Below are 19,185 nucleotides of genomic sequence, written 5' to 3'. Positions count from 1 at the left end.
CTGTGTCCAAAGAATTGTAGTGTCCATTGTTATTTCTATACTGAAGTGTTCTACTACTGTACTGTTTTACCTTTAAAGAATAATAAAAAAAAATGTCACTGCGCTCCGTAACAATGTAACAATTTTATATAGTATAAAACAGAGCGCTATGTGTAGCAGAATTTAATTATGCAATGCCACGGATAAAAAATAATAAAAAACAAATGACAAAATTTCAAAAGGCGCGTTGGTCAGCGTCAAGCGGGAACCAGAAGTTCGGAGAATACTGAACTTCTGAAGGTAGGAATTAGGGACAGCTAGCTAGTGCCCAACGGATGTCCATCTCCATCAGACATATCTTTGGAATCCTTCTTAGAAGCACACCGGAACCGCAAATAACTCACAAAAAGTCTACAAACGTCAAGTCTTTTTTGTCATTTGTTTTTATTATTTTTGTATCCATGGCATTGCGTAATTAAATTCGGCAGCACATAGCGCTCTGTTTTATACTATATAAAACTGTTTTACCTTTTGCTGTCTGATTGTCTGCAACATGTACATTGCTGTGAACCCTGGGCCTGATTCAGAGCCGCTCGTAAGCGGCCGCTCGTTCGCTCCGAGCGATGTTTGCACATCTGCGCATGCATATGGGTTGTAATATGCATGCGCGAACCAGTCAGTGCGGTCAGAAATCGTGTGCTCGCAAAATAGCGAATGCCTGCTAATTTGAGTGACAGGATGAGGCGTTTATGGGTGGTAACATGGGAAGGTGCTTGAAAACGGGGAGTGGAGATCCGAACGCAGGCGTGCCAAACGGTCAAAACGGGCGTTTTAAGGGTGTGCATAATTAACAAAGCAGCGTCATTGACCACGTCACCTGGTTGTTTTTTAGTCTGAACTGCTCGCATGATTGCGGTAGGAAACAGCTACCACAAGAATAGCGAGCAGTTCAGACGCCGTTCGATGTACTTGTTTAATCTAATAAATAGCGGAGATGACGTATGATGCGAGTGGCCAGGGGGCGTTTTTTTCAAAATAGCGAGCGCATGTTTTGTTCGCTCATTCAGACATAGAAGCGTCAACAGACCGCAAAGAGCGAGCGCTTCATTTAAATATCCGGCCCCTTTTTCAGAACGACCGTCCGCAAATAGCGTCCGGCTCTGAATCAGACCCCCTGTCAATAAAATGTAATAATAATAATAATACTCCCAACACCCTTGTCCCGTTCTACTTTTTGAGGTTAAACCAAAGGTTTAAACAAAAACAGTTACATAGAGTAGGAGCTGCAAAATAACACAGGCCAGGTGCCTGTCTGCAAACAACCAATCCAGCTTGGTCTAGCTGTTACTAGCTAGTGAGTGGGAAAGCTGGTCATTTGCGCCTAGCCACGGCATGGGGTCTCAGTGAATTCCATTGTAACAATGAGATTCATTGATAAACTGTAAACAATAAAGTTGAATCATTGAAGAAGCTCATTGATACATTTGTACAGTATTTTGAAGTAGTATCTTCTTTTGCTCCTTAATTATAAGAGTGCAGGATCTCCAGGAAGCATCACTAGCACCACTGCTGAACAATACTCCCTCATGGGGGGGGGGGTTCTACTGTATCTAATCTTCTAAAGAGGACAAATAGAGAAGTTGCCCAAAGCAACCAATCAGATTCAAGCTATTATTTTTCTAGTACATTCTATAATCTAAGCAACACCTCCGCTTGTCCTGCTTAGAAGGTTTGATAAATCTCCCCCATAGACCTATACATGCCACTTTACTTAGGGTTGTCTTAACAGCGGTGTGGGCCCTTGGCGAAGAAATGCACTGGGGCCCCTATCCACCCATTCACAGGTAAAAATGTAAATGGTCAATAAAATGAAACCCCCTGCATGCCCATCAGACCTCCCACACATGCAGAGAGACTGGTCTGAAGCCGGCGGATGAAGTGAAACTGGGTCTGAGGTGAGTACTCGCCACTGGGGGGGGATGTGGCAGGGGAGGTTAGATCAGAATAGAGTGCACCGGCGGCCGGCTTACAAAAATATCACAAATTTACCAGCTGCACGGGGGCAGGTTGGCGGGCCCCTACAAGCTTCGGGCCCTTGGGCAACTGCCCAACAAGCCCAATGGAAGAGATGGTCCTGACTTTAACATGTGGAAGGTATTTGTATGGTTTGTGAACCTCTTCCCTATTCCTAAAATCATTTTTGTTTTTAACCACGCAGCTGTTACATTCCACCTTTCCTCGCGGACCAGCGGGCAGAAACGCTCCGCGCCTGGACCGTCCGGCCTGCCCAAGCAGATATCCTACAGTATCACCATGCGCTCATTGCTTTCAGAGGATACCGCTAAAATCAGAGATACCATCTGGGTTCCTGGACCGCACGACAATTTAAACAAATACAGCCGTGGCTTTGTCTATCTGCAGGAGAGCATTGACAGAGCCATCATTGAAATGCAGACCAATACGGTCCTGGATAATGTTGCTCTACAATTCCAGCCCATGCCTTACCCCTGCTACAAAAGGGACAGGTACAGTATGCATAATTCCCTCCTCATCGTAGAAGCCCCACGCAAGTCCTATAAGCTTGCAAAACCATCAGTAATTTACAGCCCTGCCATAATGTGATTGTTGACCGAAGACCGATTAACCATCATTCTTTCTCCTGGTCTCAGCTTCCTCTACAGCATGGGCTTTGCGCTCCCCATCGCACTGATGATCACATGGGTCCTTTTTATCGCAGCCTTTGTGAAAAAGCTCGTCCTGGAGAAAGAACTCAGGCTGCATGAGGTACGACACCAACCTGCCCCCATATTGTACATTTCACACCACTACGCTGCATTTACCATGATTATTGAGAGATGAAATAAAGAGAGTTTGGGCCTGATTCTGAATCGGACACAGCGGCGATGTCGGGCGCAGAGGAGCCATGTGTTTCTTCTGTGTATGCGCCTGAGTTGCACTGCGCATGCGTGCCGATTTTGGATGTAGAGAGAAGCAGTACAGATCTGTACTCACGGTTGCAGGGGCGTTCTTGGACGGTGACTGGGAGGCTAAAGCGAGGTGGCTAAAAAGACGCATGGAGGGGGTTTTGTAGCGGCATTAGCATAAAGTCGCAGACGTCGCTGTGGCAAAAGACGCAAGGATGGCCGAGACTTCATCCGACTCAGAATGAGGTCCTTTCTGCTACAGTATGTTACATTCACCTGTAATAATCAGCTCTAGAAAAACGATATTTACCATATGTAATAATAACATACACCATATGTATAGCGATTTCCCACGTCTTGTATTGGCCTCTATCTCCTGGCAGTCTATTAGACCACAAATCATATAATAAACATTACTTCATTGTTCATAATTGTTGTAACCTGCAGTTCTCCGGCTAAGAAGCAGATATTATTTCCATGCAATGGTCCTTTCATTCTAATCTTTTGTGACCTGTCCCCAACAAACTAACATCCAAATTCTAGAAGGATGAACATTTTGGTTGCATTTTAAGCAATACCCAACAAAATAATATGGTATGCAGTCGGGAAGCCGGCGGACCTAATCCCGACAGCCGGCTTCCTGGCTGCTTTATCCCGGCGAAGGTTAAATGACAGGCGTCTAAATCTAGATGCCTGTCATTTTACCGACACCGGGAGACCGGTACCCGGCATCCCGATCGAAGTGATGCCGGGTGTCGAGCGCGGACAGCCGCGGGGGGAGAGTTAGATTTAGGGTTCCCGGGGGTACTTAGGGTTAGGCACCCCCCCGGGAGGTTAGAGTTAGGCTAGGGGGAGGGAGGGCTAGGATTAGGCACCCCCGGGGGGGACATAGTGTTAGGCACCCCCCAGGGGATTTAGGCTTAGGCGGTGGGGAAGGGGGGGTTAAGTTTAGGCACTTAGAGGGGGGATTAGGTTTAGGCACTGGTGGGAAGGTTAGGGTTAGGCACCCCTAAGGGAGGGTTAGGGAAGGATATTAGGTTAGTGAATAGTGAATACTTACCTTAGGGACGATCGGGATTTTCACCCATGTCGGGCAGCCGCTGTCGTAAATCATACCACACCCAATAATATTAATTTCATACATGGAGGGAGATGCATCAAACCTTGGATAGAGATAAAGTGGACGGAGATAAATTACCAACCAATCAGCTCCTAGCTGTCATTTTTTAATCACACCCTTTAAAGTGTCAGTTAGGAGCTGATTGGTTGGTACTTTATCTCAGTCCACTTTATCTCTCTCCAAGGCTTAGGCCCTGATTCAGAGCCGGACGCTGTGACAGAGCGCTCGCTCTGAATCAGGGCCGTCCTTCCTAATTTTGGAGCGGCCTCCTGGCCGCTCGCATAGCTGTGGGTGACCACCCACAGCTTATGCGAGCGGCCAAAAAGATGGTTACGATGGTCAAGACCATCGCGACCATCGGGCTTGCGACGAGACCCTTGTGGTACGGTCTCGTGGCCGCAAGCCCTGGAGTGCTTTCGGCTCTCTCAGAGCCGAGAGCACTCCCACTGACATCACTTGTGGTGTCAGTGGGGCCGGCCCCAGACGGTAGGCGTTCCCATGGGAACGCCTCCGTCTGGGCAGCAACGCCCCCGGCACGCCCACCAAAGGGGGCGTGCTGTCACTCACCATCGACAGCACGCCCCCTTTGTAGCGAGAGCCCCCTCCGTCATGCGCATGCGCACTGGGCTAACATCGATGGGTCTGAATTAGGCCCTCAGTACATAGACCTGTTTATCTTCATCCACTTTATGATCCTCACCAAAGGATGAGGAGCAGCTTTCTTGTTCATCTTGTAATTGTAAAGGCCTCACAGACTAAAGGGAGCATAGCACAGCAAAACGTGTATGTGCAGTATGTACGGGGTAAATTACAGGCATCTAAAGTGACAGTTGTCATTTATTTCTTTTATAAGCCACTGATTGTTTTGTGTCCATTCTCTTGCAGTACATGAAGATGATGGGTGTTAACTCGAGCAGTCACTTTTTCGCTTGGTTGATTGAAAGCGCATCTTTCCTCATTATCAGCTCCAGCATCATTGCCATCATTCTGAAATTCGGCAAACTCCTGGCCCTGAGCAACGGCTTCATCGTGTTCCTCTTTCTGCTGGATTACAGCCTGACACTGATTGCCATGAGTTACCTCATCAGCGTCTTCTTCCACAACACCAATGTGGCTGCTCTCTGCGGCAGTCTGATCTACATCATCACTTTCTTCCCGTTCATTGCATTGGTCTCCAAGGACTCTAGCCTGTCCTTTGTCGGAAAGACCTTGCTGGTGAGTTTGGCATTGCACCATTCCTACTGACCAATGTGATACATTTACCGAATTCTAAATATGCAGTTCTAAAGCTGTGTCTACCTGCTTTTATTATTTCTAGAGCCTTTTCTCTCCCACGGCTTTGAGCTATGCCACGCAGTATATTATTAGTCATGAAGAACAGAATGAAGGTGAGTCATTGTCTAATGTCTGGTTGTGAATTTAACCTATCATAGCTAAGTAGTCCCTCAATAACCTGTTATGCTAAGACCAGGGCCCCTGTGATATATTTTGGACCCGGGTACCAGTGACGTGCGGTGAGGTAAATGCCGGGGAGGCTCTGGCTAGTATCAGAGCCAAATATACACATACATATATGAACCCAGGGGTACATGTGGGCATTGTACAAAGGTGCAGCAGTATATAGTGCTGGGAATTTGGTGTGTTTTGATCAGGGATGTGCGGAATAGGCAGACAGGGGAGGCAGTGCCTCACCTGCCATACACTTTTTACTCCAGAGTTTTGACTAGAAAAATTATTAGAATAATACAAAGAAGATATTTTTATAATATTTTCTGTACATTTTTCTTAGAATTTTTATAGTAAAAACTGTGAAGTATCCCTAAGTATGACAGGAGAGGCTCTGCCTCACCTGCCTCACCTCACCGCACATCACTGCCTGGTACATAGAGGAGATGTGGCCAATCTTGTGGGGGTTTGTTGCCATGCCCCATTGTGCATACATATTCGCCTGCAGTGTACATCTGTACATACTGTTTGGCAGTGCGCTGCTAGGGGGGCGTGAACACGCTATCTTAGGAGTGCGGTTCAGTCCATGTATTTTATACCTGCCCACCCGCTCAGCCATTCATTTCAATTTGCTGTTGGTGTATGCGTGTGGGGGGGTTGGGCAGTTGTTTGGGAGATTTACCTCTCACGTGCATTAATATGCAGAAATACCCCTGCCCAAAATCTGAACGCCAAAATGTGAGGTATGCATTCATCGTGATTTGCAGGAAGGAGGTTAGGTTGTGGATTTGATGGTATTCCCCACGATCAGCATATTTTTGGCTAAGAACCCCCTATACACGATCACAATCCTGTCCTGATTCTAGACTCTCAAATGTTGGGAGGTATGAAAGAGTATCATGAAAAATACCGTAGTTGGAAGAGGAAATGTTAAACCATAAAACTCCTTAAACTTTCAATGCCCTTCAGCACTATGGAATTTTGCACGCTAAAACATTTCACCTTTTTGTAATTTAGGGGTCTATTTACTAAGCAGTGTTAGGAGACAGAGTGAAAAGTGATAAGAAAGTGATAAGGTGCCAGCCAATCAGCTCCCAACTGTCATCTCACGGGCTGTTTGAAAAATGACAGTTGGGAGGTGATTGGCTGATACCTTATCACTTTCTTATCACTTTTCACTCTGTCTCCTAACACTGCTTAGTAAACAGGCCCCTTAAACTTACTGGTTCATATGGGATCGGATGCAGACTTTTATTTTGAAAAATACAGGGTTTACCGCTATAATATTCATATGAAAAGTGAAATGTCCTCTGGTGCTTTGTCGTTGCAGGGATTCAGTGGCATAACTTGTATTCTTCCCCGAGGCTCGGCGACACATTTAATTTCGGCTGGTTGTGCTGGATGATGCTGATTGATGCTATGATATATTTTATTGTTGGCTTTTACATAAGGGTAGTTTTCCCAGGTAAGAACTGAGTAAATAAGCCTCTGCTGATGGGATGATTTTAGATTGATCACTGCGACAGTCCTATCAGTGCTACATGTGGCGGTAACTTGTTTTTTATACTTCTTATTTGTTTCTTTTGAGGCAAATATGGAATCGGAGCTGTCTGGTACTTTCCTGTTCTCCCGTCTTTTTGGATGGAATGTTGCGGATGTGAAAATCTCTACCCCAGGAAGCCAAGCGGATTGAGGATATCTAATATTGTGTCACATAGTGTATCTGAGAAAAAGGGTAACTGAAGATACAATGTATATCATTAAACTGTGTTGGAAATCTAAAGTGACAGCTCACATTTAAGTTGCAAACCAAACAACTCGCTAATACTGTATATCCCTAGTCTAATACTTAGTGCCAAGCTGATACTGTGTTTGCCATGAACCTATTTTATACTTCCTTGGCACGTTCTGTTGCCACCTCTAGAACTTTTCTTTCAGCGGTCAAACATCAGCTGTGGTCTTCTAAAGCCAGATATTATTGCATTGGTATTTGCTCTTCAGCACGTTCTCCATGTATTCAGATAGTTACTTATGTGTTAAGTGTCCAAATGCTGAAATAACTGACCATGTCACCCCTCTGCAGGAGATGACCTTTATCCACACAATGAACAGGAACCTTCTGATCTGAATGTAGGAGTCTCCCTTCATGGCCTAACCAAGGCCTACCAGGACAAATTAGCTGTCCACAATCTTAATTTGAATTTCTACGAAGGCCACATTACATCGCTGCTGGGACATAATGGAGCTGGGAAAACTACCACTCTGTACGTAAAAGAACAGCAACTCAATTAGTTTCACAGTTGTACGCTCTGTCGATGTTCGCGCAGTGGAGCGATTTTCTGCTACTATGCATGCGCGTAACGCATAGGAAAGTCTCACTGCGCACACGCAAACTGTAGTTCAAGACTGCATACGCAATACCTCCGTGACGGCAAGGTCCTCTGCGATCCATGGGCGTTCCTGGGTGGAGTCAGGGAGGTGGCCGAAATTGTTTGCAAAAAGATACCGGTCCGTGAGTTCCAAGGGTGCACCTGCAATAGCCGCTGCATTCCCCATCACAGATCCAGAGTCTCAGAGGCCATTTTTAGAGATACAGTTGACCCGGAATCTGCACAGCCCAGGAATTGCTCTGTCTGTCGCACACTATTTCAAGGATTCTGGGCCTGATTCAGAGCCGCTCGTAAGCGGCCGCTCGTTCGCTCCGAGCGATGTTCACACATCTGCGCATGCGTATGGGTCGTAATGCGCATGCGCCAACCAGTCAGCGCGGTCGGAAATCGTGTGTTCGCAAAATAGCGAGTGCCTGCTAATTTGAGTGACAGGATGAGGCGTTTGTGGGTGGTAACAGGGGAAGGTGCTTGAAAACGGGGAGTTGAGATCCAAACGCAGGCGTGCCAAACGGTCAAAACGGGCGTTTTAAGGGTGTGCATAATTAACAAAGCAGCGTCATCGGCCACGTCATTTGGTTGTCTCTTAGCCAGAACTGTTCGCATGATTGCGGTAGGAAAATCCAACCACAAGCACTGCGAGCAGTTCAGACGCCTTTCGATGTACACGATTAATCAAATAAATAGCGGAGATGACGTATGATGCGAACAGCCAGGGGGCGTCTTTACAAAATAGCGAGCGCATATTTAGTTCGCTCGCTCAGACATAGAGGCGTCAACAGACCGCAAAGAGCGAGCGCTCAATTTAAATAGCCAGCCCCTTTTTCTGAACGAGCGAGCGCAAATAGCGTCCGGCTCTGAATCAGGCCCTCTGTTGGCAGGCAGTAGCATATTTAAAAAAAAAAAAAAAGAAAAAATTACAGTGCTGTGAAAGACCAAACCCTGAATTGGTACAAAACAAATATCTTGTGAGATAAAGTTGAGTATAAATATATGTAGAAAAATCAGCTATGTCAGTAGCAATTCCACCTATTTATTGGTATGAAAAATATATGAATAAAACATATCAAACAAACAACATTGGCCAATAATAATAAACATATCAATTACACATAAATATAAAAAATACAATGTTGCATAAAAATGACCAACTCTTGTCAATCAATGAATTTATATAAGGAAACACCACATATAAAAAGATAGCTAGCCTGTGATTTCCTAATCTTCAAATCCCATGTGTGGGAAAAATTGACACTGTGTTGCTTCTAGCTCTTCATGGGGCCCCATGTATTTCGGGTTCTGAAATGGCATATTTGCATGGAGAATATATTAGGAAGAAGTTCCATGTTGTTGTTTTGGTTTTTTTTTAAATTGTGAAATCTTTATTGAAATTTTCAAATATAACAAAAGATAAAAAATACACCCAAGGGGGGGAAAATAACAACAACTAAACAAACAAAATTAAACAATAGGCTGCCGGGAAGACAGGGCGACATTTTATATCTGCAGGTTAAACCTATAAGATATCCGTGCCAGCAATGTACCTGAGAGATGTAACTTTATCGATACAGAACATTTACAATTTGTTTTCTTCTGCAGTTCCATGCTGATGGGGCTTTTCAGTGCAACCTCTGGTACCATATATGTCTATGGTGAGGATATTCGCACCCAGCTGAACCAGGTCCGGAAGAATATGGGGGTGTGCATGCAGTATGACGTGCTAATTGACCACCTCACCACAAAGGAGCACTTGCTGCTATATGGATCCATTAAAGCTCCACAACTGAACAAGAAAGAGCTACATTGCGAAGTGAAAAGGTACATGCAAAGACATAGGCAAACGCAGGGGGGGTTTCCATCTGCCGGGAAACCCCCCTCCCCAGCACACACCATGACCACAATAGAAATAGTAATATAATAGAATGTTACTAGTGCTGCATGTTTTTCTCAGTATCACAAATGAAATGTTTAGCACCAACTGTGGATCTTTTAAAATGTGTCAACCAGTAATAAATATACCTGTGCACCAACTAGGAGATGTGGAAAACATGCACTGTTAGGATTGCGCTGCTATAGGGTTAATAATACTGTATAATAATACACTATCCAGTACATAAGGAGACCTGTATGTACATATGTCCAGGGCAGTGCTAGGGTCTTCTGCTGCTCCCCCAGACTCCCGGACTTGCTCCAATGCTCATGAATGGTGCCCACATCTGAAAAAAACATTCTGCTCAGACAGGATGGACCTACTGCCGTATCTAATGGCTTACTGTGATCGCTGGCCCTGTATATGCTGGAGTTATGCAACACAATATACTTAGTATGAAACATATTAAAGCTGGATAAGTGCTAATTATGCCCTCTTCATGGACAGGCCACACTCACTCTAAAATCAAACATTTGGAAACCCCCCTTTAGAAATCCTGCATTTGCCACTGAAAGAGTATGACTCTATAGCAATAAAGCTTATTAATGACTGATTGCCCACGTGACTAGTACAAATCCCAAATGGGATCATTTATTGCAAAAGTATAAACTGAACAGGCAGAGCAGCGTGGTAAGTTACAATGACAGCTCCTAGCTGTCATTTTTCAAACACAGCCTGTAACATGACAGTTAGGAGCTGAGTGGCTGGTAGTTTATCACTCTCCAATTAATCGCTTTCCAGAGCTTAGTACATCTCCTCCAATATTATTCGCTAGTCATATATAAAAAAATATATGTTCACATTACATTGACTATAAAATAAATTATGACAGTATTAACTTCAATCATGGCATTATTGTATAACTACGCTTTATCAATGGGACGTACTTGCCAACTTCCTGGCTGCCCCCTTCGGATCGGGTCGGCTCAGTGGAGGGGAGAGTGTTGTGTCGTGGGAAAGAGGGAGGGGCTGGTGGGTGTGGTGACACGATCGTGTCATCAGGGCCCCGCCCCCGGCTACACAAGGCAGTGAGCAGCATAATCTGTGGGGTTTACGATTACACAATTCAGCGCAAATCACGTAATGGGACGCACAGACCGCTCACTTTTGCTCAGTAAGTGCGTGGCTGTTGGCGGGGGGGTGCCGCCGGCTCAGGGAGACTCGCCCATTGTTCCGGGCTGCCAGGAGTACCACCCAATTTTTGGGAGCCTCCCAACCATTACAGGAAAGTAGGAAAATATGCAATAGGATATGGTTGAGGCTGTTCAGCAGACCTGCCAGTAAAAATTAAGAAAATCCACCACTAAAAAGTAACATGCATGAGGGCGTAAATTACTCCGAATTCAGTATCCACAGTAGTACGTCATGGCATTTACATTAAGCAAAGTTCTTGACACACAAAATAAGGGTGGTCGCGATGTCCCCTTACTTGCACAGGCTACACTACAATAAATATAAGGTGAGCCATACTTAGGGGAAGACCAGATTGGGAGGGTCTGATCTGATAGCGAGCAGTACTGCGCCATGATGCTATCACTCTACTGAGGGATGCATGTGCTGTAGATGTGTATATATGTCTTATTAATCATTAATATTGGCCACTACAAAATACTGCGACAAATAAAAAAACGGAAGTGACAGAATCGTATGAGCAGGTGAAAATTCGGAACAATTGCGAATACTGGGCCTGGTTCAGTAAGGATCGTAATTGAAAAGCTGCACACAGGCTATAGATATATGATGTGTGCTCGCAGGCTATAGATATATGATGTATGCACTCAGGATATAGATATATTATGTATACATGCAGGCTATAGATATATTATGTATACACACAGGCTATAGATATATGATGTATGCACGCAAGCTATAGATATATGATGTATGCACTCAGGCTATAGATATATGATGTATGCACTCAGGCTATGGATATATGATGTATGCACGCAGGCTATAGATATATGATGTATGCACTCAGGCTATAGATATATGATGTATGCACTCAGGCTATAGATATATGATGTATGCACTCAGGCTATAGATATATTATGTATACATGCAGGCTATAGATATATTATGTATACACACAGGCTATAGATATATGATGTATGCACGCAAGCTATAGATATATGATGTATGCACTCAGGCTATAGATATATGATGTATGCACTCAGGCTATGGATATATGATGTATGCACGCAGGCTATAGATATATGATGTATGCACTCAGGCTATAGATATATGATGTATGCACGCAGACTATAGATATATGATGTATGCACGCAGGCTATAGATATGATGTATGCATGCTGGCTATAGATATATGATGTATGCATGCAGGCTATAGATATATGATGTATGCACGCAGACTATAGATATATGATGTATACACGCAGGCTATAGATATATGATATATGCATGCAGGCTATAGATATATGATGTATGCACGCAGGCTATAGATATATGATGTATGCACTCAGGCAGCTTTGCAATTGCGATCCTTTGCATATATGGTAATGGAGCAGGAAGCATCACACCCCCTGTGTATTACTTACCAAGCTGCGTTGTTCAACGCAGCATTGGTTAATCTGCGTACCATCGGCCGGCTGTGGGGACCCATAGGGTCCCGCTGCCGGCCGCCACAGTTTAGATGAGGAGGCCAGGAAATCTCCATCACCCGACAGAGATCTTGGCCTCTTCCCTTTTTGAGTAACAGAGGCTGTCGCCGCGGCCCCCTCCCCGCACACAAACAGCAGCAGACTGTCAATCACTGACAGTCTGCTGCCATTGTGTGAGCGAGTTCGCAGGACCCATTCTGCACACTAGCAGAATGGGGCCTGCGCAGATTCCCGAACATCGCTGAATCAGGCCCACTGTATGTAGATGCACTGTACCATTTCAGTTTCATCACAACTAAGTTCCCTTCATCCGCTGGCTTGTTTGTAGCCATCTTGCAAAATGCAGAAGAAAACTTGCACAAAAAGTTTTATTATGAGTTAATTCCTTCTTTTCTCATGTAGACAAGTGTAATTGGAAAATGCAGCATGTTAGTATTCCTTCTTTTCTTCTTATATTGTTATGTAAGTTTAGGCTGAATCATTTCATAGGTCACTGTAATTACAACTTCAACAATCAGTATTACATTTGTAAAAAAACAAACACAAGAAACCAGTTGTCTAAGTATTGAATCAAAGATGGAAAAACTAGAAAAACAATGCTGACCTGTGGCATATCCAGAACACCTATTTTTAATAGTTCTTACAATAAGTATATTGCAATCAATACAATACAGTGCTATGTAATTTATGAATTCGGATTAGTTATCAAAGAAACAAAGAACTGTTGCAGTCATTTCCCTACTTTAGGCACTAATGTATCACAGTCTATATATATATATATATATATATATATATATATATATATATATATACAGTCAGGTCCATAAATATTGGGACATTGACAGAATTTTCATATTTTGGCCTCTATTCACCACCACAATGGCTTTGAAATTAAAACAAACAAGATGTGCTTTAACTGCAGACTTTCAGATTTAATTTGAGGGTAATTACATCCAAATCAGGTGAACGGTGTAGGAATTACAACGGTTTCTATATGTGCCTCCCACTTTTTAAGGGGCCAAAAGTAATGGGACAAACTAAACAATCCTAAATCTAACTTTCACTTTTTAATACTTTGTTGCAAATCCTTTGCAGGCAATTACAGCCTGAAGTCTGGAACGCATAGACATCACCAGATGCTGGGTTTCATCCCTGGTGATGCTCTGCCTCGCCTCTACTGCAAATGTCTTCAGTTCCTGCTTGTTCTTGGGGCATTTTCCCTTCAGTTTTGTCTTCATCAAGTGAAATGCATGCTCAATCGGATTCAGGTCAGGGGATTGACTTGGCCATTCCATAACATTCCACTTTTAAGCCTTAAAAAGCTATTTGGTTGCTTTTGCAGTATGCTTCGGGTCATTGTCCATCTGCACTGTGAAGCGCTGTCCAATGAGTTCTGAAGCATTTGACTGAATATGAGCATATAATATTGCCCGAAACACTTCAGAATTCATTCTGCTGCTTTTGTCAGCAGTCACATCATCAATAAATACAAGGGAACCAGTTCCATTGGCAGCCATACATGTCCACGCCATGACACTACCACCACCATGCTTCACTGATGAGGTGCTATGTTTTGGATCATGAGCAGTTCCTTTCCTTCTCCATACTCTTCTCTTCCCATCACTCTGGTACAAGTTGATCTTTGTCTCATCTGTCAATAGGATGTTGTTCCAGAACTGTAATGGCTTTTTTAGATGTTGTTTGGCAAACTCTAATCTGTTCTTCCTGTTTTTGTGGCTCACCAATGGTTTGCATGTTGTGGTGAACCCTCTATATTCACTCTTGTGAAGTCTTCTCTTGATTGTTGACTTTGACACATATACATCTACCTCCCGGAGAGTGTTCTTGATTTGGCCAACTGTTGTGAAGGGGTTTTTCTTCACCAGGGAAATAATTCTTTTGTCATCCACCACAGTTGTTTTCCGTGGTCTTCCGGGTGTTTTGGTGTTGCTGAGCTCTCCGGTGCGTTCTTCCTTTTTAAGAATGTTCCAAACAGTTGATTTGGCCACACCTAATGTTTTTGCAATCTCTCTGATGGGGTTGTTTTCATTTTTCAGCCTAATGATGGCTTGCTTCACTGATAGTACACAGCTCTTTGGATCTCATATTGAGAGTTGACAGCAACTGATTCCAAATGCAAATGTCACACCTAGAATCAACTCCAGACCTTTTACCTGCTTAGTTGATAATGAAATAACGAGGGAATAGCCCACATCTGTCCATGAAATAGCTTTTGAGTTGATAGTCCCATTACTTTTGGCCCCTTAAAAAGTGGAGGCACATATTGAAACTGTTGTAATTCCTACACCGTTCACCCGATTTGGATGTAATTACCCTCAAATTAAATCTGAAAGTCCGCAGTTAAAGCACATCTTGTTTGTTTCATTTCAAAACCATTGTGGTGGTGAATAGAGGCCAAAATCTGAAAATTCTGTCAATGGCCCTCATTCAGACCCACTCGCAAGCGGGCGCACGTACGTTAGGCGTACGTACAAAAATATTTAAATTCAATGGCTCGCTCGTATTTTCGTTCGCACCTAAAATTCCTCCCTAAACTCAGGCGACCCCTCCTCTAACTAACGAGCGTGCGAAATAGCGAGCGTACATCCCCGAAATGGCTTGAAGGGAACGCACGCACAAGTGAAACCGGAAGTGGCCTTGTCAGATGTCGATTACCTGCTCCTTTATTCTGCCTACCTCCCTCAATCGTATCATGCCAATCAATGTATCAATTAGCTTAATTGTTTTTTCTCCTTCATCCACTAGGGGACACTGGAGTTCAAGACAGTGGGGTATAGACGGTGGTAGAGCAGAGCCTGGCACTTTAAATAATTTAGAAGTGTGACTGGCTCCTCCCCCTCTATGCCCCATCAGCCCCAGTTTTTAGAATGTGCCCGAGAGAGCCGGTCGCACATCAGGCTGTCTCCAGCCTTTCTTATTTAGTTTTAGTTTTTAAGACAAGCATTGAGGACAGGCAGGCTGCTTACTGTGGCAGTCTGCCTGCTACGTGGGAGCCGCCGGGAAAGGCACCACACGGCTACTGCAGCCTGTGTCCGGTGACCTAGAGGAGGGGGCACACACCTGGAGTCATCGGACTCTGCGAGGACCCGCCACTGCTGACACCGGCATGTGTCCGGGTTCCTCGCCGCCCCCTCAGCCCAGCATCCCGGCCGCAGCAGTTGTAAGTATAACCACTGCTCCTGATAGCAGGAGCAGTGGATGCATAGCTGGGCTCAGTGACATAATGTCACTGTTAGGAGACCCGACAATCCCCCCCGCACGCACCCGAGTCCCTTATCGGGTAACAGAAGGTGCTAAGTGGGCCCGAAGAATGCGCTGCAGGGCTGTCGCGACTTAATGGCTCCTTCCAGCACCCGCCGCTGCTCTCAGCAGGCAGTGTCCGGGTCTAGGGCTTATCCATAGTCGGCCAGTTACTAATGTAACGCTGACAGGACATCGCGGTCTCGGCTAGCGGGGGTGGAGCTTATTACCAGCGGCCATAGCATCAGCCGCCTATTCCGAATGGCGCGTCCTGCTTATCTAGCGGCGCCATTTGTAGTCGGGCTCTCCCTCCTGCCAAGACCTCGCTACAGAAGGTACATGTGTAGCGCTGGGGTAGGCGCGCTGAACGCCTGCCGCATGCGGATGCCTACCATTTCCTCTATCAGGCTGCCTGTTCTGTGCAGCCGGCCAGTCCTGGACACGGCTTACAGTGGTCAGTGTCCGGGTCTCTGATTATAGGGAGTGGCGCGATGGCAGCGTTTAGGTCCCCGTTGCACCGCTCACCCTCCCACCCTGTGCACCCGCTATGCAAGACTTCTGGATTTACTCTCCGGATAAGTGCACTCCAACTGGGCTGTGTGCACTATAACAGGCGGGCTAGGGTATCTCCAGCTTAGGAGGTAGGCAGGCACAAGTGTGTACCATCAGGGAGACATTACACACAGCAAGGTGTCCCTATGCTACAGCTTGTTTTGCAGCACATGGAAGCATCCACAGTAGAAGAACTACAGGTACCAGCATAGCATGTACGCCGCAAGGGAGGAAGCACAAGCACTGCCTTGGCTATTTAGCAGCTCTCCTCAGAGCAGGCTCCTGTTATCCCTAGTCTATAGTAACAGGCTAATAGTACCAGCGCAAGGCTCGGATCCTGCCGCTGCCATTTCTGTGTGGAGTTTGTATGTTCTCCCTGTGCTGGCAGCACTGCCTTAGCTATCAGCTTCTCTCCTCATCTAAATATCAGGAGGAGATGCCGCGTCCCGCAGCTCCTGGCTGGGCTGAGCAGGCTTCCCTGTTAGCTACTGCATAGCATAGAGCTAATAGCCTTACGTTATACAATGCAGCGCTGTATGACGTCACGCTGCTACCACAGCAGCACAACTTCAGTGCTCCCGAGAGTTAGCCCCTCTCCTGTCTTGCAGGAAAAACGTTGGTTTATGCGCAGTGTTGCGTCAGGAGCCTTGATGGCTCCCCGTATTCCCGGCACTGACCGGACCTTCAACTACTCCGCTTATACGATTAAGGGGGCTAGCAGCGCTATGCTGAGAAGTGTAGCAGTTTGCGCACACACAGCGTGGTATTCATGATCAAACAGCGTTCCCTGCTTCCCTTTTAAGGACAGTAGTTATTGCTGCACACAAGCAGTATAGCTCAGGCACTACCTGTAGCAGGAAGTGCTTTAGCGCGCGTCCCTTACGCCTACCACACTGCGAGTGCTTCAGCAAGGGTTGCCTGTCCTTGTATGACAGGAGTTTAGTACTAGCTACAGTAGATAGCTGGTCGCTAGCGGTAGACTAGCCCTATCCCGCTTTTCCACTATGACACCGTGTTAAGCGGTTCTGAAAGGGGCCAGTTGTTCAGCCTATGCATCACGGCTAGAAGCGATGTGCTGACATTCTTCCAGGACCGGTGCACAAACGCAGTCCTGCCAATTGCAGCGCCGCTTGGTTTACCCAGTCAGGCTCCCCTTCGTTCTGTAACATAGGGCGCCTAGATTAATCTAAGGGCCTGTTATGTATCATGGCCTCATGGTGTATTAGCTCCACTGTTATGGTGCTGCTGCCAGAACTTATGGTCATAGCATACCCTTCACCCAAGGTTAGCACATTTTTGCGTCCCATCCCCAGGCTTATGCCTCACATTGGCTTCCCATGCATTTGTGGATACCATTTTAGGCTGGTCTTAAAACCTTTCTCCCCTGTTTTCTGTGCTTACCTTAGAAGGTATGCATAGGTGCATCTTTTTATATCATGTGTTCCCTTTGGCAGCACATACAGGAAGAGGTTAGTGACGCGCAGCTGGTGTGGTTGTTGGCGTTGCTGCCTCACAGCGCTGGGGTCTTCCTGTTGATTCTCACTTCAAAAAATGGGTTCATCTGGTGTTAAGATGGCTCATCTGAAAAGGCGAGTACGCCAGTAACAGAAGGGTCCCAGGATCGAAACCAGTCTGGGACAGCACACTGCTAAAATATCCTGCCCCTACGCCGTAGCAGAATGACGGCCACCTGCGGCACATGAGCAGTCTATGTATGTCTATTGTGTTTTATACTAGCCCTGCTGTATAACACACATGCTGGAGTGATTTTGTCCTTGGGCTCAATTCCTTCCATGGCTTCAATTATTGCTCATGTTCTAATTTTAAAATGTTACGTCACCTACTAAATTTGTATGTAGGTAAGCGTATCCAATTGTGGATATCGCTTCTTTCCTTACCGTAGGAGCAGCGGTAGGATCTGTTCTTATCAATTTATGTCTAATACCTAGCATATTGATAGAAGGAGGCTGCGTTTGGAGGCTGGACTCTCCTGATGCGGTAGTTTGTATAATGACTACGCTTTACACTATCTCTCCCTGGGGATTGGGTTGTGTGTGTGCATATACATATATATATTTGTGTATATGGGTAGAATGCCTATACTTCCACAATCATTAGGTTTACCTATAATCCACACAAGGGAAGCCGCCTGGGATTACCAGAAGCTGTAGGCTATATCCCTACATATTAATATTATAGGGTGGCTCTATAAACTAGTCATGTGCTGCAGCTTACATGGTGATAGTCACAATTCTCTAAGGCATTGCTTCTAGTATGGATCCTAGACATGTCACATGTATATAAAGTTATGTACTTCCACCCTCCTGGAGTTTTAGTTCCATTCCTGCCAGTTATACGGCACCCCGTTTCGGGGGACCTATTATCATTACAGTGATGCACTGGGTAGTAAACTTGTAAGACGCCCATTTCTTGTATGAATATTTCCTAATAATTGGGAAACAAAAACCTGTGTTTTGTTTAAACTACTGGGGTTATCACTATTGATATCTCCCTTCTTTACTTGGGATAACCAACTCGTTCTATGTCTAAGTACAGGTACTCTTCTCAGTATCTATTCCGGTACTACATATTATTGTAGCATATCTCAATAAAATGGGTCTAAAGTGCCCTTAGGTACAATTCATATCTGGAAGGCCTAGGGCCGCTTGCCGATATAGGCAGGGTCAGACCTGAGTTATATTAGACTGGTGGGCATAAGACGCACTTCACCAATAGAAATATTTATGCAAGGATACTTAAACTAGCAGACCGTTTTTGGGGTTGTATGTATAATCTAACACTGCTATACAGATACACGTCTCTAATGGACCAGGCTCAGGTATAGAGTCCTGTTCTACGACCTTCTTGTCTCGACTAAAATTTTGCTAGTTTCCACAGTGTTTTCTACTGCACATCTCCAGACTGAAGTCTGTGCTGTAGAGCAATTGGTCTTAGCCCACTGAAGCTA

At 45.2% G+C, this 19,185-nt stretch overlaps 1 protein-coding gene across 1 annotated transcript in view; it reads left to right on the top strand.

Annotated features, from left to right (window-relative positions):
- Positions 1 to 19,185, top strand: part of ABCA12 (ATP binding cassette subfamily A member 12) — a 279,245-nt gene that overhangs the window by 162,456 nt on the left and 97,604 nt on the right. The window contains exons 28-35 of the mRNA XM_088449892.1: positions 2,198 to 2,504; positions 2,649 to 2,763; positions 4,909 to 5,238; positions 5,342 to 5,411; positions 6,800 to 6,934; positions 7,058 to 7,204; positions 7,553 to 7,733; positions 9,456 to 9,674. Coding sequence (XP_088306018.1) covers positions 2,198 to 2,504; positions 2,649 to 2,763; positions 4,909 to 5,238; positions 5,342 to 5,411; positions 6,800 to 6,934; positions 7,058 to 7,204; positions 7,553 to 7,733; positions 9,456 to 9,674 — 1,504 coding nt within the window. The remainder of the gene's footprint in view (positions 1 to 2,197; positions 2,505 to 2,648; positions 2,764 to 4,908; positions 5,239 to 5,341; positions 5,412 to 6,799; positions 6,935 to 7,057; positions 7,205 to 7,552; positions 7,734 to 9,455; positions 9,675 to 19,185) is intronic.

This window comes from Taudactylus pleione, unplaced genomic scaffold (assembly GCF_031769625.1).
Source record: "Taudactylus pleione unplaced genomic scaffold, aTauple2 ptg000500l, whole genome shotgun sequence".
Lineage (NCBI taxonomy): Eukaryota > Metazoa > Chordata > Amphibia > Anura > Myobatrachidae > Taudactylus > Taudactylus pleione.
This window is presented reverse-complemented; position numbering and strand designations above follow the sequence as displayed.